The sequence below is a fragment of the Mastigoproctus giganteus genome, chromosome 1 (assembly GCF_048544385.1).
Source record: "Mastigoproctus giganteus isolate SK-2022 chromosome 1, ASM4854438v1, whole genome shotgun sequence".
NCBI lineage: Eukaryota > Metazoa > Arthropoda > Arachnida > Uropygi > Thelyphonidae > Mastigoproctus > Mastigoproctus giganteus.
Genome location: NC_143575.1, coordinates 56,791,438 through 56,812,461, shown reverse-complemented (window position 1 = coordinate 56,812,461; position 21,024 = coordinate 56,791,438). Strand labels below are relative to the sequence as shown.

Genomic DNA, 21,024 nt, shown 5'->3' with positions numbered 1-21,024 from the left:
TGGCAGAGCATTCTGGTCTCTTGCCAAAGCTACTAGCCGCAACTTTTCCCCATCTCTGCTCTCACCTCTGTCAAAACCAGATGGTTCTGTTGTCACTTCAGCCAAGGAAGGTGGCCTGCTAGCATCCCATTTTCCTTCCAACTCATGTATTAATGATCTTGGTTAAACACCTCCCACCATTCCCAACATGCTCCATTCAATGCCTCCTGCAGTCTTCCATCAAAAGGATGTCAGAAAGATTTTGACAAATCTTGATGCTAAGAAAGCTGAAGTTCCTGATGGTATTTCTCCACTTGTTCTCAAAACCTTTGCTTCTGAACTTATTCCTGTTCTTTGCCACCTTTTTTTCACTTTCTTATTCCAAAGGTGTTTTTCCTTCTGCTTGGAAATTTGCTCATATCCAGCCAGTTCCTAAAAAGGGTGACAAAAACCTCCCATCCAATTATCGTCCCATTGCAATTACTTCTACTCTTTCTAAAGTAATGGATAAATCAATTAACCACCAACTCTTAAACTACCTAGAAACTTTCCATCTGATCAACGATCGCCAGTATGGATTCCGTTAGTGTCAATCCTCTGGTGATATTCTGGCTTATATTACCCATTTATGGACAAATTCAATGGAAAAGTTTGGTGAAACACAAGCAGTTGCTCTTGACACCTCAAAGGCTTTCGGTAGTGTTTGGCATAAAGGTCTTCTAAACAAGCTTCCATCTTATGGTTTGTCAAATGTTTTTTGTAATTGGTTATCCAGTCTTCTCTCAGACCACTCGCTGAGGATGATGGTAGTTGGCTCTCTGTTTTCTAATTTCTCCACTAATGCTGGTGTCTCCCAAGGTTCAGTTTTTTCTCCCACTCTTTTCCTCTTGTATATTAATTACCTTCTTCCACTGATTGAAAATCCTATCCATAGTTTTGCCGATGATAGCACATTGCATTCCACTTTCCGGTTTGCGAAACTTTGCCCTGCTCAATCAGATTCAACTTCTCGAATATCCACTACCAATTCCTTAAATGCCAATCTCCAGGTAGTTATCCAGTGGGGCAAAGACAACTTATTTGATTTCAATCCTTCTAAAACTAAGTCTTGTCTTATATCTCGCAAAAAGGATCCTTCTGCTTTTATGCTTATCTTTGGTGACACTCCGATTTCTAGACAAGTTGATATATCTCTTTTGGGGATTACCCTGACTTCTAATCTCTCTTGGCACAAGCACATTACAAATATTGCTTCCCCTGCATCTAAAAAACTTGGTTTTCTCTTTTGCTCTCACCTTTACTTTTCTTTCAAACAGCCCTACATCTGCCCTACCATGGAATATCGTTCCCACATCTGGGGCGGTGCCCCCAAAACCTCTCTCTCAGGCTTCTAGATTCCATTCAGAAGAGGGCAGTTAGGTTAATTAATTACTCATCTCTAACAGAGTCTCTCCACTTGCTTTCTCATAGATATACTGTTTCTGCTGCATGCCTTTTCTACAGATACTTCCATGGGCACTGTTCTTCTGAATTGACTTCTATAATTCCCGCTCTCTCTTTCAAAACAGTCTGAACACGTGCTGCCACCAGCCAACATCCATTTACTGTCCAACTTCAAACTCACAGAACCAACTTTTCATCTTCCTCATTTATTCATTCAAACTGCCGTTTTTCTGGAACAACCTTCATATGTCTTTCTTGAAAATTACAGTCTACAGAAGTTCAAGTCTAATGTCAACAAATATCTTCTCTCATCTTCTCAACCTCCAACCCAAGCACAGTACTAAGTACAATAGGTTTTCAAAAAAAAAAAAAAAAAAAAACTAACTTGTGTTGACCATATGCCTTCCTTATATACCACCTTGAGTCACTTGTTTATCCTGAAAGGTCCAATGGACCATGAAAATGAAGACATCCAGCTACTTTTAGAAAAATTTCGCATGTGTGCCATTAAAAAATGCATGCATAAGCATTTTTTAACGGCACACACAAATTGCAACTACCACAATTCGCGTGGAGTGACAAGTTTACAAAGCTTAAAAAAAAAAAAAAAAAAAAGGAATAAAGAGAAGATTCTGAAAATTTATTTGTTTTTTATACGATTGAAGATTTCAGAAAACGGGAAACACATTTCACCATAATAATGTAAAAAACCACACAATTCCAGCTATCGGTATTTTCGAAAATGCAAGAAAATCGAGTTTACTACCCATTTATAACTGCTTGCAGTAACAGAAAAGTCCAATAAACCGGAAAGTGCAAATTGTTTTTATTGTTTTATGGTCATGACCTTCATAAATGTGCTTTAGAAAAATATCACAAAGGCATTTAAAATTGATTCTTATAACGGAACATATGATAACGATGAAAGTGTATGCATTTTAATGATTTGAACTGGTAACTAATACAATTTACAAACCACGCTCATGACCTTTTATATGGCCTTAAGGTCATGCTCGTGACCTTAAAAATGACATTTTAAAGAGATAAATAGCTTATTTACACAGCGAAAATTTCGACTTCTGAGATCTCGAAACGAATTACGATATTTTAACGATACGATGGTGTCTCTGGAGCGGATTAATATCGTAAAGCTGGATACACCGTTTTGTATAGCTACGCATGTGGTTTGAAATGCATTATTTATAAATGTTTAACATTCATTTTTTGAAATTAATGTTCATATTTTCAATTTTGTTGATACTTGGGAAAAAAAAACTCGTAAACCCAAGAACTCGTAAAGCGAGAACTGCCTGTACTTTTAAAAAAAAATGTGTAATATGCAATACGAAAGGAGGGACTCGGATATAACAAATATCTCAGAAAATATAAAATGCACTTAACACTACTGGAGGGGGGGATGGTAGAGGAGGAATCTTCTAACAAGGTAGGACTGCAGGGTAAGCATTAGTGAAGGCACTATGCTCCACATGTGCTGTTTTACAACATTACGCTGCCTGTTTAAGTCTCTGCTATGCAGGCACAAACATACAGAAAGCACGTTGCCCACAGTCTGGGTATACACAGCTTAAAGGAGTCATGTAAGTTAATGGTAGCACACACAGTAAAAGTATGTCAGATGTGATCAGCACTAGTTGTATCAATCTGCCAGCTTACCAGAATGAATTTGTTTAAACTTGCTGGTTTTCAGTGGCTGAAACACTAGATATTGTGTTTGTTGCTATGCACTCATTGGAATATGCAATATGGCAGATACAAAGAAATAAAATATTCTTGGCTTGTGCAATTATTTTTTGTGGTTGTTTTTGCTGTTTATGTCAGTTAGTGTGTGTCTCTCTGCTGATCAATGTTCAGCCTTTTTTAAAATCTAATTAAGAGTTTCTCAATTCATTCTAATGTACTAAAAAAAAAAAAGCCCTCTCTTCGTACCTTTTTAATTCATTAAATAAATGATGACATTCACCAAATATTTTTTTTACTGGAATTAAGGGGCATACAACAATTCTTTTTCCATTCATTTGAAGAATTGGACTAGGTCAATAGTCAGTAAGCAGATTAACACATTCCCAGCATGGACAACAACTGCTTCCATGTATGTGCATGAACACATGTTGTTTGTTGTTGTTTGTTTGTTATTTGGTTTTTAGGAGCATTAGCAACTAAGGCCATATTGCTCTGGGATATGCGGTGGTCATTCCCTGAATGACCTTTCCGCATCCTCCGTATTTGGTGGTGACGGGCTCAAACCCCGGTCTAATCAAGAAGCATGTGCTATGCACTGCTGCTCCTTCCCACCTGGCTACGGAGGCACCCACACATGTTGTGGGGGGGGGGATTATCCTATAAAGTGCCTACAGATACTTATCAACCAATATTCTATATGTATGTACCCTAAACAGTATAACACGGCTAACTGTGCACTGTTAAGTATGCTATCCATATAGCCAAGTCAAGCTTTTCTACACCACTGTTGCTATGCCGCATTCAGGAGCTGCAACCAACCCAGATGGCCAGATCTGTCCAATCACAACTAACCGTGTGCAGGGGTTGGGAGACTACAACTAGGAGTGGTCCAACATTAGCAGGGGGTGTACAAAAGCGTGAGGATTTGACATTCATACAAACAAAGTGGTCAACCCTAAATATGTATAAAATTGTTATATTTTGGGGGCAGAGGTAGACAGGTTATGTCCTAGCATACTTTGTTTTTTAATTTTTTTTTTAATCTAAGTAATACCATGTATAAGAGTTGGGAGAGGGAAAATGGCACTTCCATATAATGTTAGTATGGATTAGTATGAGCTTGGAGTATTTTGGTTACTCGAGATCCTATAGAACGATTTTTAAGTTTGCACCGGCTGGAAAAAACTTACGTAAAGTCGAATTTCCATAAGTCGAGTATTACGTAAGTCGGGGAGTTCCTGTACATGGTTAGGAAATTTAAAAAAAAGTTTTGCAGTTTTAGTCCAGTAAACTAGATTTCTGTCAATATACTTTAATTCATAATTTAAATATGCTAAAATTGTTTTTAGTAACAATGTACAATTAGAGAACAGAAAAGAAAGTTAAGAAATTCAGAATACAATAAAACAAAATGCAATTCTATAGAATTCTTTGTAATTATCATACCTAACCAGAAGACCAGCTTCCCTAAGAGCCTTTGCTGTTCCACCAGAAGCAACAAGTTTAAATCCAACATTCTGAATTCGTTTTGCAAATTTTACTAAACCTGTTTTATCAGATACACTGAGTATAGCTATTGAAGAAAGAGAGAAAAAAAAAAAGACTTAAACTTACCATTTAAAGATATGTATATATACACCTAATTTCCAAAAAAAATATATATATATTTAATACAAAAATTCATATGATCTTCAAAAAGAGAAAAGAAAGTGAAGGCAAACAAATTTGTAGTTTCGCACAGCATTTTTATTAGGCATATATGGATAATGCACCTATTGTCTTCACCCTATCCATCTATCCATGTGTAATAGCTCAATAATCCCAGGGGCTCACATCTGGTGAGTATGGGCTTGGCACACCCAGGGTCCTGAGCTGGATATCATCATTCATCTCTTTCTTGGTGATTCCTTTCTGCTCCTGACTCTCTCTCTCTCTCTCTCTCTCTCTCTCTCTCTCTCTCTCTCTCTCTCTCTCTCTCTCTCTCTCTCAGGGTAAATCAGAAATTTTTTTTTTTTTGGCTGATGCAGCAAAAGCCTCAGGCTTCCTTGCACCATATAGCTAATGATGATAATGATAACTCCCAGTACACGGAATTTCATGAAATCTTACAATTTGGGCCTTTTAGAAAGTTTTCAGAGCCACCCCAAATTTCATTAAAATTGGATCAATAGAAATCCAATAATTATTATTTTTATATCCATCCATTGGCATGTAATAACTTGACTCCTAGTGGATGAATTTTTGCTAAATTTTATATTTTGCACTTTTAGAATGATCGCAGAGCCATCCCAAATTTCATTAAAATCAGACCAATAGAAAACTGGTAATTTTACTTTTCTCATACACATCACATAGGCTATCCATAGGCTGTATATCGTAGCTGAAATACTGGATATTGTCTGTTGCCATATACTGGTTAGAGGAATAAGAAGGCAGCGTGGTGGATATGCAGAAACAGTTTTCTTGGTTCACACATAAAAATCATTGTTTTTTGCTTTTTTTTTTTTAATGAAAAATAAAATTTTATTACTTTTTTGCAAATTCTTCAAAAACTTACTGCACTGCACATATTAACTAACTCATTTTACATAAAATTCTCACAACTACATTACATACATTTTCTTATATAATAAGACTCATTTAATTAAGATAAATTTCTTTAAGAAAATATATTTTCATAGAGAAAAAATGAATTCTTTAATTTTTACATAAAACTGCATTTTATAATGAATTTTAACTGGAACTTTAAGATTCGGACAAAAATGTTTGTTAAAAAATGGTTCTGCTCTTAAAAAATTGTGTGAATCACAGACCCTTAAAATCTGGACCAGTGGTTTCCAACCATGAGTCATAATGCAAGTTTATTATTATTATTATTATTATTAGCCGTATGGTGCAAGGAAGCCTGAGGCTTATACTGCACTAGGCAAAAAAAAAAAAAAAAAATTCTGAATTACTCCGAGAAAGAGAGAGAAGTAGACGGGAAACATCAAGAAAAATAAGAATGATGATATCCAGCTCAGGACCCTGGGTGTGCCAAGCCCATACTCACCAGATGTGAGCCCCTGGGGTTGCTTAAGGTAGCTAGGGGGCTCATTTTAGGCCAGAAAGGGTCATCAAAAGATTTGTTTTACTAATTTAATGCTGAAAAGTGCCCAACAGCTATTCTTCGTCTCTAAATAAATATTCAAAATTTTGATAACGTGAACAGTAACAACAGTTCAAATAAACATTTTGAATGTTTTTCAAACTAAAAAAAACCTTTTAGTTTTAAATTATTTAAAAAATTAAAACAAATAACATACATGTAACAAAACTCAAAGATCACAGAAAAATTTAATAATAATCTTATTATTTAAAACTTCTGATAGGCACATGCAATAACACAACAGACCTTGATGTTCGCAACAGTTAAGTTTGTCATGACATCTTGTCTAGTTCTGCTGCATTTATCATCACAATTTGATCATTATTTTGATTCTCTCTTCCAGTATAGATTTATTTAATTTAATAGGAAGAATATCAGTCTACACAATACAAAAGAAATCTCAGCTGGTATTAACTACGCACTGTTGCTAGATAACATTCCATTATCTAGCATTCATAAATTCCACTAGCTCTATCCCTAAAAATCAAGGCCAAGCCAGCACCATACGATATTTCCAAAAAGAAGCTCCAGTTTTAATCCTACAGTAAGTGTGCTGATGCATGCTGTAGACCACCATCCTTAAATTTAAATATTAAAGTTAGTTAGTTAGTTATTTTGGAGCATTAGCAACTAAAGCCATATTGCTCTGGGAATATGCAGTGGTCATTCCCTGACCTTTCCGCATCCTCCGTATTTGTGGTGATGGGCTTGAATCCCGGTCTAATCAAGAAGCGTGTGCTACGTACTACTCCTCCTTCCCACCTGGCTATGGAGGCGCCATTAAATAATATTAAAATATCTATAAAAATGTCAATAAGAATTTCATAAGGGACTAATAATCTTCTCAATTTCAATCTGCATCATTTATTATATTTTAACTGGAAGAGCATAAAGTAATATGTACAAAATGCACTTTCACACATAGTTTTGATTTCTGCTTGATTTAATTCACTCTATGCTACTGTGCATTAGAAGTCGTTTTCATTAAACAATTCTGTTTGGAGAACAAGATGGCTGCCTGTAAAAATATTTTTTTCTTATTATCAGAATATTTCTTATATTTCAGAATAAAGAATAAAAATTTTAACTATGCTATTTTAAACTATTTCTTGCTTTTTTTTTTTTTTTATCCCAGAATATCAAATGTTGCACACAATACAATAGCATGGCTGCTCATGTGACTTTTTTTTGCAGATCTGGTGGAATAGGGGTGTCCAACTTGCGGCCCACTCCTTCATATTATGTAGCTTACGGCTATGTAGGCAGCCTTAGATTGTTATGCATCCCCCAAGCTTAAAAATAGTTTCACACTGACTTTTAAAATAGCCATTTTTAATAATATTCTATTTTTCTATAGTGCTTTCTCAAATGCATCTTCCTCAGAATTTACCAATATTATTATAACCATATAATAGGAATGTTATTAGTATTGTACAATAATTGGTAAATTGTATCCAGTAAAGTACGATATTTAAATATTAAATGTAAACAAAAAAAAAACTAAATTACGAAAATTGATGATTAGTGGTAAGAAACTATCCTATTTTGAAAAATACCAATTTAGCAGTAAGGAACTGTTCTTGCAACCTACAACCCATCCAGCATGCAACCTTCAGCATTATCTATTTTAGCCCCTAGCCAAAACGTCGCAAGCCCCTGCACTAGAGTTAATTTTAAAAATTTATCGATATCAAAATACATGGCATATATCATTGTTTCTCAACCTTTTTTTAATTATCAAAAAGGACTTTTTTAGACAGTTTTTTTCCCTAATTGCCACCCATGAAATTTTAAACAAGAAAATATTTTATACCTTTTTTTTTTTATCTATTGAATAAAAAGATAAAAAATATTTTATCTTTTTATTCAATGAAATCCCTAAGCCTGATGCTCCTTAGCTAAAAGTTCAATGTTCGATATAATGTTGGTAAGTTTAATTCTAATGTCTGCTCTTGAACATATATCAATTCTGTTTCTTTCCTTTGTTAATATTTTATTTACTGTATTAAAACCACTTTCAGCCATATAAGACGTTCAACAAAGGAGTATTTTGACCATTTCAGACCAAATTGTTGGATAAAGAAGTTTAGTTGTTTTTGACCCACACAACTCAGCCATTCCACCTTTTTCGAATTTATATTTGCATTCTTCATTACATTTTAATTCGGTGAGTTGAATTTCTTCACTAGCAGACCTGGCATTGCATCCAATTGGATCTAACATCCATGGCTTCTCTTCAAAAGAAAATAAATCTATTTTTCATTTCATCTTTTAAAGAACACAAATGATCTGAATAATTCTTAAGATCATTCTCGGTGAGAGAGTCATTGATTTCACCTAACTCTTGCATACCATGAAATTGTTTTCTCATTAAATTTCTTTTAAATATTTCCTGTTTTTCAGTGAAGACTTTTAATACGCATTTGCAGTCTAACTCAATAATTAATTTCCCTTGAAGTTGAAGTGATACTTCATTAAGTTTTCGAAAAATCCAAGCCATATAGTATAAATTGTTTTTGTGTTTGCTAAATCTGTGTCTCCTTCGCTTTCTAAAAAACTTAATTATTGTATCAAAAGAGGTTTACAAATCTCGGTAGACAGTTTCCTTTAGAAAGCCATCTGACTTCTGTATATAAAAGAAACCTTGCATTCTGTTCTTCATTATCAACACAATTTTCTGAAAAGGCCTTGTAACTTTTATTTTATCGATGGTTTTAATAACTATATTAAGAGATTGATAAAGAACTGGACCAATATTTTTTGCAACCAGATGATGTCGGTGCACAATGCAGTGCATTGCAAGAACTTTGGGACATACTTCCTTTGGGTGGGCTATAAAACTTTTATGTCTTGCAACCATGGAGGTAGCACTAACAGTGGAACAGGATACCGAATTTTCCAATGGCACTTGTTTTTCATCAAACCATGTTTTTACAGCAGCAAAAATGGATATACAATACAGTCCAGCCCAGTCCACTACAGTATACTCCAGTGTTAGTCAGTACAGTACACTCTAGTACAGTCAGTTTCTCTAGATTTTACAAACATCTCTTCTTGCAATTTACAATCATAATCAAAATAACGAACACAAGCCATTAGAAGGGCCTTATTGTTGTCAGTAACTGTGGATTCATCAATCTGAATAAAAAATTTTCTCGTTTCTAGTTTGTCAATTAGCTGCTCTTAAATGTTAACTGACTCTCATTGATTCATCTTCAAATTGAATCGTTGATCAATGGCAATGCTTTTGAAATACTGGAAGGATTTTGATGCATCAATGTTGAATTTAAGTCTCTAATGCAGATCGTATAACAGTCTCAGCAACTGTATGAGCACTGCCAGTTTTTGCAATGATTTCTGCAATTTTATAAGACAATCATTCTATCGTCATTTGTTTTGTGTGTTCTTCTTAAATAAGGAAGTAACAGCGTTATGCCACTCAAAATTCTGTTTTAAAATTTTAAAATATTCAATATGTTTACAAACTTTATCAGGATGTTTCCTTTTTAAGTGATCTAAAAGTCTTGATGGTTTCATAGCCTCGTTTCAAAAACAACTATTAATAAGACACATAAGCTGTCTTGAATTGAGTGGGCTTTCAATAAAACCATAAGCTAGTTATTAGCATTAGTAGAGCCATATGATGCAAGAAAGCAAGCTTATGCAGCATAACCCAAAAAAAAAAAAAAAAACACGCTCCCATTTCATCCCTCTGTTCATTCCAAATACCTGTCCAGTTCAGCCTTAAATTTATTTAGGTTATCAACTTCACAACAAAGGATGGAAGTCTGTTCCACCAACCAACTACCCGCTGGATAAAGGCAAACTTCCGCACATCTATCCTACGTCTGTCTTTCCTCAATTTGAATTTATGCCCTCTCAGGTGATTATTATGAGCAAGAGGAAGAATCCCATCAGCACTGAGCATGCTCAAACCATTCAAGACTTTATACACCTCAATCAGATCACCTCACAGGTGCCTAGTCTCCAGACACTGTAATTTGCAAAACTTAAGTCCTTCTTCGTAAGAGCAACCCTTTGTTCTGTTCACTAATCCTGTTGCCCTTCTCTGTACGCATTCCAACAGCTCTACATCCTTCTTAAAATGAGGCCTCAAGACCTGTATACAGTACTCAAGGTGTGGCCTGACCATTGCCTTGTACAAGGGGATAATCATCTCCTTATCCCTGCTAGAAAAAGTCCTGTATATCATTGACAAGACACTAAGAGTTACTCTTGCAGACCGTCTGCACTGCTCAGAAAACTTCATATCTGCCTGCACAATTACCCCCAGGTCCTTTTCGATTTCTACCACTGTCGGTGTATTACCACAGAGTTGATACATCACTCTGAGGTTACTGCTTCCCATATGTAGTACTTTACATTTGTCAATGTTAAACTTCATTTGCCACCTCTCAGCCCATCTGCTCAACTTTTCTAGATCCTGTTGCAGCAGTGTACTGTCATTAGTGACATTAACAACCCTGCTAACCTTCATATCATCTGCAAACTTGGACATTAAGTCTGATATACCATCATCAATATCATTTTTAAATATAGAAAACAGCAATGGACACAACACTGAACCCTGGGGGACTCCACTAATAACATTAGTCGACGAAGAGCAGTGTCCACTGATTACCACTCTGTCTTCTCCCACTCAACCACCCCTTTATCCATAGCAGCAATTTGCCTTCAATGCCACACACTGCTCCAATTTGTGCAGCAGTCTTCCATGTGCAACAGTATCAAAAGTCTTTCAAATTGGTCAGGCAAGACTTTCCCTTAACAAAACCATGCAGTGTCCGAGCAATAACTGAAGTCTTGCCTAGATGATCATGCTGTGTCCGAGCTATAACTGAAGTCTTGCCTAGATGATCATGCAGTGCTTCTTTAACCAGTACCTACATTAATTTTCCTTGAACAGAAGTTAAAATAACAGGCCTATAATTACTTGAGTTGCCCTTCGATCCTCCTTTGTGAATCGGGGTCACATTTGCACATCTCCAGTCCATGGGTACCTCCCCTGAGTCCAAAGAAACTCTCATAATTCTGGCTAAGGGTTTGCTTACTTCCTTTGCTGCCTTCTTTAATATAACTGGATAGATTCCATCCACCCCGGGTGCCCTTTTAAGTTTATCTTCAACAATTTCTCCTCCACTTTCCTCTCAGTTATTACAAAATCATCTAGCTCACTGCCAGAGTTTAACTCACCTCTGGTATTCTCGTCCCTGAATAACTCCTCATGGGTGAATGTAGATGCAAAATACTCATTTATTTTGTTAGCCACCTGAGCAGGATCATCAACAGTTGAACCATCAATATCCAGTGGACCAATCTGTTGTTGTTTTTTTGGTTTTTAGGAGCATTAGCAACTAAGGCCATATTGCTCCAGGGATATGCGGTGGTCATTCCCTGACCTTTCCGCATCCCCCGTATTTGGTGGTCACGTGGACCAATCTGATTTATCCCTTTCCTTCTAGAGTTTATATATGAACAGAACTCTTTGTTGTTTTTCTTTGCATCCTTTGCCAAGGATTTCTCAATCTGACTTTGCCTGCCTAATCTCCTTTGTGACTTGGTTACAGACCAGCTTATATCTATCGTAGGTTTTCATGTCACCCATTAATTTATATGCATTCCACGCATTTTTCTTCTCTGCCATGTCTCGTTAGTTCATCTGACATCCATTTAGGCCTAAACCTTGAACAATATTTCTTAGTTGGTATGTAAAGCCTAGTTGTTATTGTTATTTGGTTTTTAGGAGCATTAGCAACTAAGGCCATATTGCTCCGTGATATGCGGTGGTCATTCCCTGACCTTTCCGCATCCCCGTATTTGGTGGTGACGGGCTCGAACCCCGGTCTAATCAAGAAGTGTGTGCTGTGCACTGCTGCTCCTTCCCACCTGGCTACGGAGGCGCCGCGTAAAGCCTAGTAGCTTCCAAGATAAATTCTTTAATGCTTCCCATTTTGAATTTGCTGTTGAGTAACATCATCAGTTGGTTCCACCATACAGAATTTAAATACTGTCTCAGACCACCGTAGTCGTCTTTACGAAAGCAAAAACCCTTCCCTTTACCCCTGATGGTAGTTACCTCTTTGAGTAAATCCCACTTCAGCACACTGCGATCACTGCCACCTAGTGGTTCCTTGATCTGCAGATTCTTAATGCATGAAGATGTTGTTGTTATTTGGTTTTTAGGAGCATTAGCAACTAAGGCCATATTGCTCCGGGGAAAAGCGGTGGTCGTTCCCTGACCGTTCCGCATCCTCCGTATTTGGTGGTCACGGGCTCGAACTCCAGTCTAATCAAGAAGCGTGTGCTACGCACTGCTGCTCCTGCCCACCTGGCTACGGAGGCGCCAATGCATGAAGAATCACTACTGATAATCAGATCAAGAGTATTACTCCCTCTAGTTGCCTTCTGAACATGCTGATTTAGAAAACAATTATCCAATAAATCCACAAAACCCTTGCTAGTGTGTGAGTGACCAACTCATAAATTCCAGTCAATATCTGGGAAATTAAAATCCCCCATTATAAGATTCTCTGATTTACTGGCCCACTCTATTTCCCTGTACAGTTTCTTATTATACTCATCAGAGTCATTAGGCCTATAACACACTCCTACTCTCAATTTTGATCTCCCAATGCTTATGTCACACCAACTGCACTGTCCAGCAATGTCGACTGGCTTCACTTCCTTGGATTTTATGTGTTTCTTAACTAATAGCATAACTCCTCCTCCATTCCAATCCTGTCTATCCTTCCTGTACACATTGTACTCCTCAAATTCCAGTTCTGCATTCTTTATATCTGTGTGACACCATGTCTCTGATATCCCAGCTATATCTACCTTTGATGTGGTTCTGAGCAATACCTCAAATTCATCAAACTTATTTACCAAACTCCTAGCATTGGTGTACATGCAAATATACATGCACCTGTTTCTATTCTTAGCTTCCCTAACACAACCCAAGTTTGGTGTGACATATTCATCCAGATACTGTTGACACATTCTTTCCAGCACTTGACATGATTGATGATGGGTGGAATAATTACAAAGAATTAAATAATAAAATACAAATAATCCACGTATAACACAGTAGTTAGGTTCCTACAAAATGTCGTGTTGTGCAAAACCGTGTTACACAGGACTAAGGAAAAAGTACAAAAGGGGGGGGGATGTTTCAAAAGCTAACAAAAATACACCATTCTAGTTTACTGTATCTTCTGCTCCCTTTAAAAAAAATCAGTAATCTGATTTTGTTTGCCTTTTCTTGATAAATCTTTGTGAATTTCATCGTATGGAACTAAGCATTTTTGAAGCTTACTTTTTAACTTTGGGCTCCTTTCATTCAAGAATCTCCATTCAAAAAATAAGATTTTAATTGCTCGGCTAACTTTATGTATTCCCGTGTGCTTTTTTAGAGTAAAATTTGGAAGTTTAGAATTTTCATCTGCGCTATCATCCTCTGAATTGATTTGGTTTACCTCCAGTGCCATTTCAACCAAATCCACTTCGCCAGTCTCTTTTTCTACCAGTAGTTCTTATGCATTTCCAGTAATAATTTTTTAAATTTTTTTAGAAGCATCGACGACTAAGGCCATGTTGCTCTGCATATATTGTCTATAAATTGCGTGTGTCCTGAGGATGATTTTCTATTCTGATGGACGAAAACCCGAGTTTCCGGGAGAAAAAACAGTGCTGCCCTCGCCTGAGCCAGACTAACTCAGCCACATTGTGAAAAAGACCCATAAAAATTCCTCCCATCATCGATGGGATTCAAACTCAAGTCTTTAATAGAATCTCCCTCCTCCCCACACTTCCGGTGTGGGGAGGAGGGAGATTCTATTAACTGTCCTACCCATGAGGGCGAGGGGTTTGGTAGTCATATCATGAAAACCTTCCCCTCCTACCGACATAGCAAGTTCTACTATCGCAATGAGATTCCATTTTATACCAGTTCGACCATATTTCCTGAATGAACTGACTCTGGCCATACATTTTTTCCACACCCATTTAATGTTGACGGTTTTACTTCTTTGAGCGATAAAGCTATGATTCTGATACAGTCCACAATTGAGAAATGTTTCGATGCCTCCATTACTACAATAGATTCAGAATCAATTTTTTCCAATATCCATTGTAACAAGGCCGCACCTTGAGTACTGTATACAGGTCTGGAGGCCTCATTTCAAGAAGGATGTAGTGCTGCTGGAACCAGTACAGAGAAGGGCAACAAGGTTAGTGAACGGAACGAAGGGTTGCTCTTACAAAGAAAGGCTTAAGTTTTGAAAATTACAGTGTCTGGAGACTAGGCACCGGCGAGGTGATCTGATAGAGGTGTACAAAGCCTTGAATGGTTTGAGCATGCTCAATGCTGATGGGATACTGCCTCTTGCTCAGAATAATCACCTGAGAGGGCATAAATTCAAATTGAGGAAAGACAGATGTAGGGTAGATGTGCGGAAATTTGCCTTTAGCCAGCGGGTAGTCGGTTGGTGGAACAGACTTCCATCCCTTGTTGTGGAAGTTGATAGCTTGAATAAATTTAAGGCTCAGCTGGACAGGTATTTTGAACGAATGGAGGGGTGAAGTGGAAGGGTGTTTTTTTTTTTTTTTTGGCTGATGCTGCATAAGCTTGCTTTCTTGAATCATATGCCTCTACTAATGCTAATGCTAATTTTCTGATGTAATGAGTTTTAAAGGTGGATATAATGCCTTGATCTAATGGCTGAAGGAAAGAAGTTGTTTTTACCTAGTACAACTAGGTAAAAAGAGTAGATAAGGCATTTGGAATGAATGAAGGGGTGAAATGGGAGGTTTTTTTTTTTTTTTTTTCTGGCTGATGCTGCATAAGCTTGCTTTCCTGCATCGTATGCCTCTACTAATGCTAACTGTGGTAGTAGAAACATAACTTCAACATTTTGATAACTTAAATATTTTGGATGGCCTGGCGTGCTGTCCAATAGTAATAAAACTCTGAAATACAGATTTCTCCACAAGTCCAACAAGCACAAGTTCAACAGCACAGAACATAACAGGGATTTCCTAACAAAATAAAACAATTATTTTTCAATTTTTTTTTGACTAGCGAGTCAACAGCAGAGATTCAGAAAGAGTGGAAACGTTGAAAAATTACATCCAACATAATAGTAAGGTTTTCCCACACAAAAATAGTAGGATTTCCTGTTATGCAAGGTTTGCTGAAATACTCTAACCATATTATATAAGTACCATGTTGTGCAAGGATTGCCGCAATTTATCAATCGCGTTAAAGCAAAACTATCTGTAGAAGTACCGTGTTATACGGACGTTGCCTGTATAAACTTTTTATTTTTAACTCGCATAGCCCGTGTCACCCGCAAAAGTACTGGGGATCAAAAATAACTTCCACAAGGAAAGAATAAATCAATACTAATTGTCGCTTAGAAAGTAGAAACAATAGACTGAAACATTTCCTCATCCCATCCATGCCTCGTGTATTGACCAATGAAACAAAAGGATAAGTAAATAAACCACACAAGGTAGCAGCTGTAGGAAAGGTGCAAACGGCAAGGGTTGCAGAGACATTACCTCTGAAAACACTTAAGCATTTAATGCCTATGAAAAGCAAAGGTGGTTGAATTAAATCACACCCATATCTTCCTTTTATCAAAATTTCTCACTCACTCCTAATATAATATACTGTACCTATATGTCTCAGGGGAAAAGAAAACCCAATGAGAGAAATTAAATATTAAGGAATAAGATGTTGCTCGGTAGGGTTGAACTTGAGGGTCACAAAACCAATGTAATACCCATGTATTTTTGCCCCCCCCCCAAAAACCAATTTTCGTCCCATTGAGAATCCCTAGCACATATCAATGTGATAGACGTCTCTGAGTTCAGCAATCGAAAACAGTCACTGCTCTAACCAAAGTTTTGTTATTGATACTATTCGCAAATGATAAAATTTCTTGCTTCAGTTCTTGAAGAACATGTCGTATGTTTCTTAAGGCTGCTGTTTATAGAAACAGCTGCTGTTGTTGTTATTTGGTTTTTAGGAGCATTAGCAACAAAGGCCATATTGCTCCGGGGATATGCGGTGGTCATTTCCTGACCTTTCCACATCCTCCATATTTGGTGGTCACAGGCTCGAACCTCGGTCTAATCAAGAAGCGTGTGCTACGCACTGCTGCTCCTGCCCACCTGGCTACGGAGGCACCAATATAAAAACAGCAGCCTTAAGAAAACTTCATAAGAAGAAATCACACAGATGTCCCAATCTGGAGTACACTGAACAGAATCATCCATATATGCAAAAAAATATAGTCAGCAATTAGAATGCTCACTGATAACATGTAGTGCAATATTTGATGTATGTGGTTGAACCTCACTGTGTTAAAAAACTGTTTGACAATGACAATTTATTCTTCAATAAGGACAATAGATGGAAACCATACTGGCAATCACTGATCAGATGAAAGATTTTGAGACAGTGGCATAACTATGCCAATGCGGTGCATTGGGCCCATGCCGAAAGGGTTCCCACTGCCCTTCTGCCCGAAACAGAAAAAAATTTAATTGAGTAAAAATGTAAGTTTTTTAGTTATGTTTATGATAAAATTTACTATGCTTACAAACAATTTTTTCACACAAAGCATGTAATTGTTAACTAACAATTACATTAGCATTAGTAGAGGCATTTGATGCAAGAAAGCAAGCTTATGCAGCATCAGCCAAAAAAAAAAAAAAACCAACTTCCACTTCACCTCTCTGTTCGTTCAAAATACCTGTCCAGCTGAGCCTTAAACTTATTTAGGCTATCAACCTCCACTACAAGGGATGGAAGTCTGTTCCACCAACCAACCACCCGCTGGCTAAAGGCAAATTTCCACACGTCTATCCTACATCTGTCTTTCCTCAATTTGAATTTATGCCCTCTCAGGTGATTATTCTGAGCTAGAGGAAGAATCCCATCAGCATTGAGCATGCTCAAACCATTCAAGGCTTTATACACCTCTATCAGATCACCTCACTGGTGCCTAGTCTCCAGACACTGTAATTTGCAAAACTTAAGCCTTTCTTCGTAAGAGCACCCCTTTGTTCCATTCACCAATCTTGTTGCCCTTCTCTGTACTCGTTTCAGCAGCTCTACATCCTTCTTGAAATGAGGCCTCCAGACCTGTATACAGTACTCTAGGTTTGGCCTGACCATTGCCTTATACAAGGGAATAATCACCTCCTTATCCCTGCTGGAAAAATTCCTGTATATCATTGACAATACTCCATGAGCTACTCTTGCAGCCCGTCTGCACTGCTCAGAGAACTTGATATCTGCCTGTACAACCACCCCCAAGTCCCTTTCATTCTCTACCACTGTCAGTGTAGTACCACAGAGTTGATACGTTGCTCTGGGGTTGCTGTTTCCCATGTGTAGTACTTTACATTTGTCAATGTTAAACTTCATTTGCCACCTCTCAGCCCATCTGCTCAACCTTTCCAGATCCTGTTGCAGCAGCATAGTGTCAGTAGTGTCCTTGACAACCCTGCCAATATTTGTATCATCTGCAAACTTGGACATTAAGCTTGATATAACATCATCAATATCATTTATAAATACAGAAAACAATAATGGACCCAACACTGAGCCCTGAGGGACTCCACTAATAACATTAGTCCACGATGAGCAGTGTCCATTGATTACCACTCTCTTTCTTCTCCCCCTCAACCACCCCTTTATCCATAGCAGAAATTTGCCTCCAATGTCACACTGCTCCAATTTGTGTAGCAGTCTTCCATGTGCAACAGTATCAAAAGCCTTTCTAAGATCCAAGTATATAATATCAAAGCTATTCCCTGCATCCAGTTCTTTTGTGACTGCATCATAGTATCCAATCAAATTGGTCAGGCAAGACTCCCCCTTAACAAAACCATGCTGTGTCCGAGCTATAACTGAAGTCTTGTCTAAATGATCCTGCAGTGCTTCTTTAACCAGTGCCTCCATTAATTTTCCTGGAACAGAAGTTAAGCTCACAGGTCTATAATTACTTGTGTCAGCTTTTGATCCTCCTTTGTGAATTGGGGTCACATTTGCACATTTCCAGTCTATGGGTACCTCCTCTGAGTCCAAGGAAGCTCTCATAATTATGGCTAAGGGTTTGCTTACTTCCTTTGCTGCCTCCTTTAATATAACTGGATAGATCCCATCCACCCTGGGTGCCTTTCTTGTGTTTATCTTCAACAGTTTCTCCTCCACTTTACTCCCAGTTATTTCAAGATTCTGTAGCTTACTGCTAGAGTTGAATACACCTCTGGCATTCCCCTCGCTGAATAACTTCTCATGTGTGAATGTCAATGCAAAATATTCATTTAGTTTGTTAGCTACCTGAGCAGGATCATCAACAGTTGACCCATCAATATCAAGTGGACCAATCTGATTCATCCCCTCCCTTCTAGAGTTTACATAAGTAAAGAACTCTTTGCTGTTTTTCTTTGCATCCCTTGCCAAGGATTTCTCGTAATCTGCCTTCGCCTGCCTAACCTCCTTTGTAACTTGGTTGCATATCAACTTGTATCTATCATAGGCTTCTGTGTCATGTGTTAATTTGTAAGTATCCCATGCATTTTTCTTCTCTGCCATATGCCTCATTAGTTCATCTGACATCCATTTTGGCCTAAACCTTGAACAATATTTCTTAGTTGGTATGTAAAGCCTAGTGGCTTCCAAGATAAGTTCTTTGAATGCTTCCCATTTTGAATTTGCTGTTGGTAACATCATCAGTTGGTCCCGCTGTATAGAATTTAAATACTGTCTCAGTCCATCGTAGTCGCCTTTACGGAAGCAATAACCCTTCCCTTTACCCCTAATGGTAGTTACCTCTTTGAGTAAATCCCACTTCAGCACACTGTGATCACTGCCACCTAGTGGTTCATTTATCTGCAGATTCTTAATGCATGAAGAATCACTGCTGATAATCAAATCAAGAGTATTACTCCCTCTAATTGCCTCCCGAACATGCTAATGTAGAAAACAATCATCCAATAAATCCACAAAAGCCCTGCTAGTGTGTGAGTGACCAGCCCCCAAATTCCAGTCAATATCTGGGAAATTAAAATCTCCCATTATAAGACTCTCTGATTTACTGGCCCACTCTATTTCCCTGTACAGTTTCTTATTATACTCATCAGAGTCATTAGGCCTATCGCACACTCCTACTCTCAATTTTGATCTCCCAATGCTTATGTCACACCAAACTGACTCAACACTGCACTGTCCAGCGATGTCGACCGGCTTCACTTCCTTGGTTTTTATGTGTTTCTTAACTAATAGTGTAACCCCTCCCCCTTCCTATCCTGTCTATCCTTTCTGTAGACGTACTCCCCAAATTCCAGTTCTGCATCCCTTATATCTGTGTGACACCACGTCTCTGATATCCCAACAATATCTGCCTTTGATGTTTTGAGCAATACCTCAAATTCATCAAATTTATTTACTAAACTCCTAGCATTGGTGTACATGCAAGTATACCTGCACCTGTTTCTATTCTTAGCTACCCTAACACAACCCATGTGTTTACTTGTACCGCAATGGCTCCCAGCAGTCACTGAAATATCATGCATCTTGTTTTTCAGGCTTCTGCTCATTCTAATAGAAGCAGTGCAAGAATCTCTTTCACCTCTGCCAGTGGCTACTGTCAATCTATTGGTTTTTGTCTCCCCCCAAGCTAGCAGTTTTCCGACCCACCTAATACTGCCTCGAGAGCATCAGCAAATATTCTTGCACCCTTTCTATTTAAGTGTATCCCATCCCTGTAGAAGTAATCTCTCCTGTTAACAAGTACAGTCCAGGCTGAAAAAAATTCTACCCCTTGAGCCTTGCACAATCTTTCCAGGGCCGAATTGATCGACAATCCTCTCATCATATACTCCCTCCTATCGTGTCTGGGCAGAATTGCAGATACTTTCAAATTCAACCCTAATTCTCGGCTTTTGTTCAACATGCAAATACATTGCTAGCTAACAATAATTGTTAGCTAGCTGCACAGCACAAGCGAAACTGAATAGAGGTGAAATGGTATTAGCATAGTTGCTGCTGCAATTGTTAAGGATTTTTGACTGCAGGGGGGTCGAAGTCAAATAGGGGCCACTTATTGGGGGTCATTATTATGGAGTATATTATTACTATTGCATCTATAATATTTCTGAGTATTACTGGGGGAGAACCATGCAGTTGGGCCTGTGGGGACTCCCCCCCCCCATAGTTTATATGTCAAAAGAGTTCCTGGCTACTTTGCAGTTCCTGTTTCATAGAAACTGATTCAGCCATCGTAGAAAGCAATGCAACTCTGAACTCTAGCACCCCTCTCCCATCCTTCTCCCGCGTAGTAAGGTAGGGGATTCATGTTTTCCATTTAATTTTCGGAATTTATTTTTCATTTTTATATTTACAGAATTTAACATTATTTTTATTTTTATATTGTATTGATAAAGATTTTAAATTCACGTTTACCATTGTATTATTAATTTTTTATTTTTATCAAAACAAATATTTTCAGGAGGCCCACACTAAACTTTGCATTGGGGCCCACTTTTTCTAGTTACACCACAGTTTTGAGATAGTTTAACAGTTGGCAGTTGACAGATTTCTCACTTATTTTATAAAGTACAGGTAAGTGTAATGGATGGGGGGGGGGGATTTTTCATCCTCTTTTAGGAACTGGCTTGATGTGAGCAAATTTTCATGAAGGAAAAACTCCAGTAAA

The 21,024-nt window shown here is 37.7% G+C and overlaps 1 protein-coding gene across 2 annotated transcripts in view; it reads right to left on the bottom strand.

Annotated features, from left to right (window-relative positions):
• The window catches only part of LOC150090813 (bifunctional purine biosynthesis protein ATIC), a 343,962-nt gene that overhangs the window by 311,024 nt on the left and 11,914 nt on the right, over positions 1-21,024 (bottom strand). The window contains exon 2 of one of the 2 annotated variants that reach the window (XM_090372983.1): positions 4,570-4,696. The exons of the other annotated variant lie outside the window; for it this stretch is intronic. Coding sequence (XP_090229109.1) covers positions 4,570-4,696 — 127 coding nt within the window. The remainder of the gene's footprint in view (positions 1-4,569; positions 4,697-21,024) is intronic. 2 annotated transcript variants of the gene reach the window in all.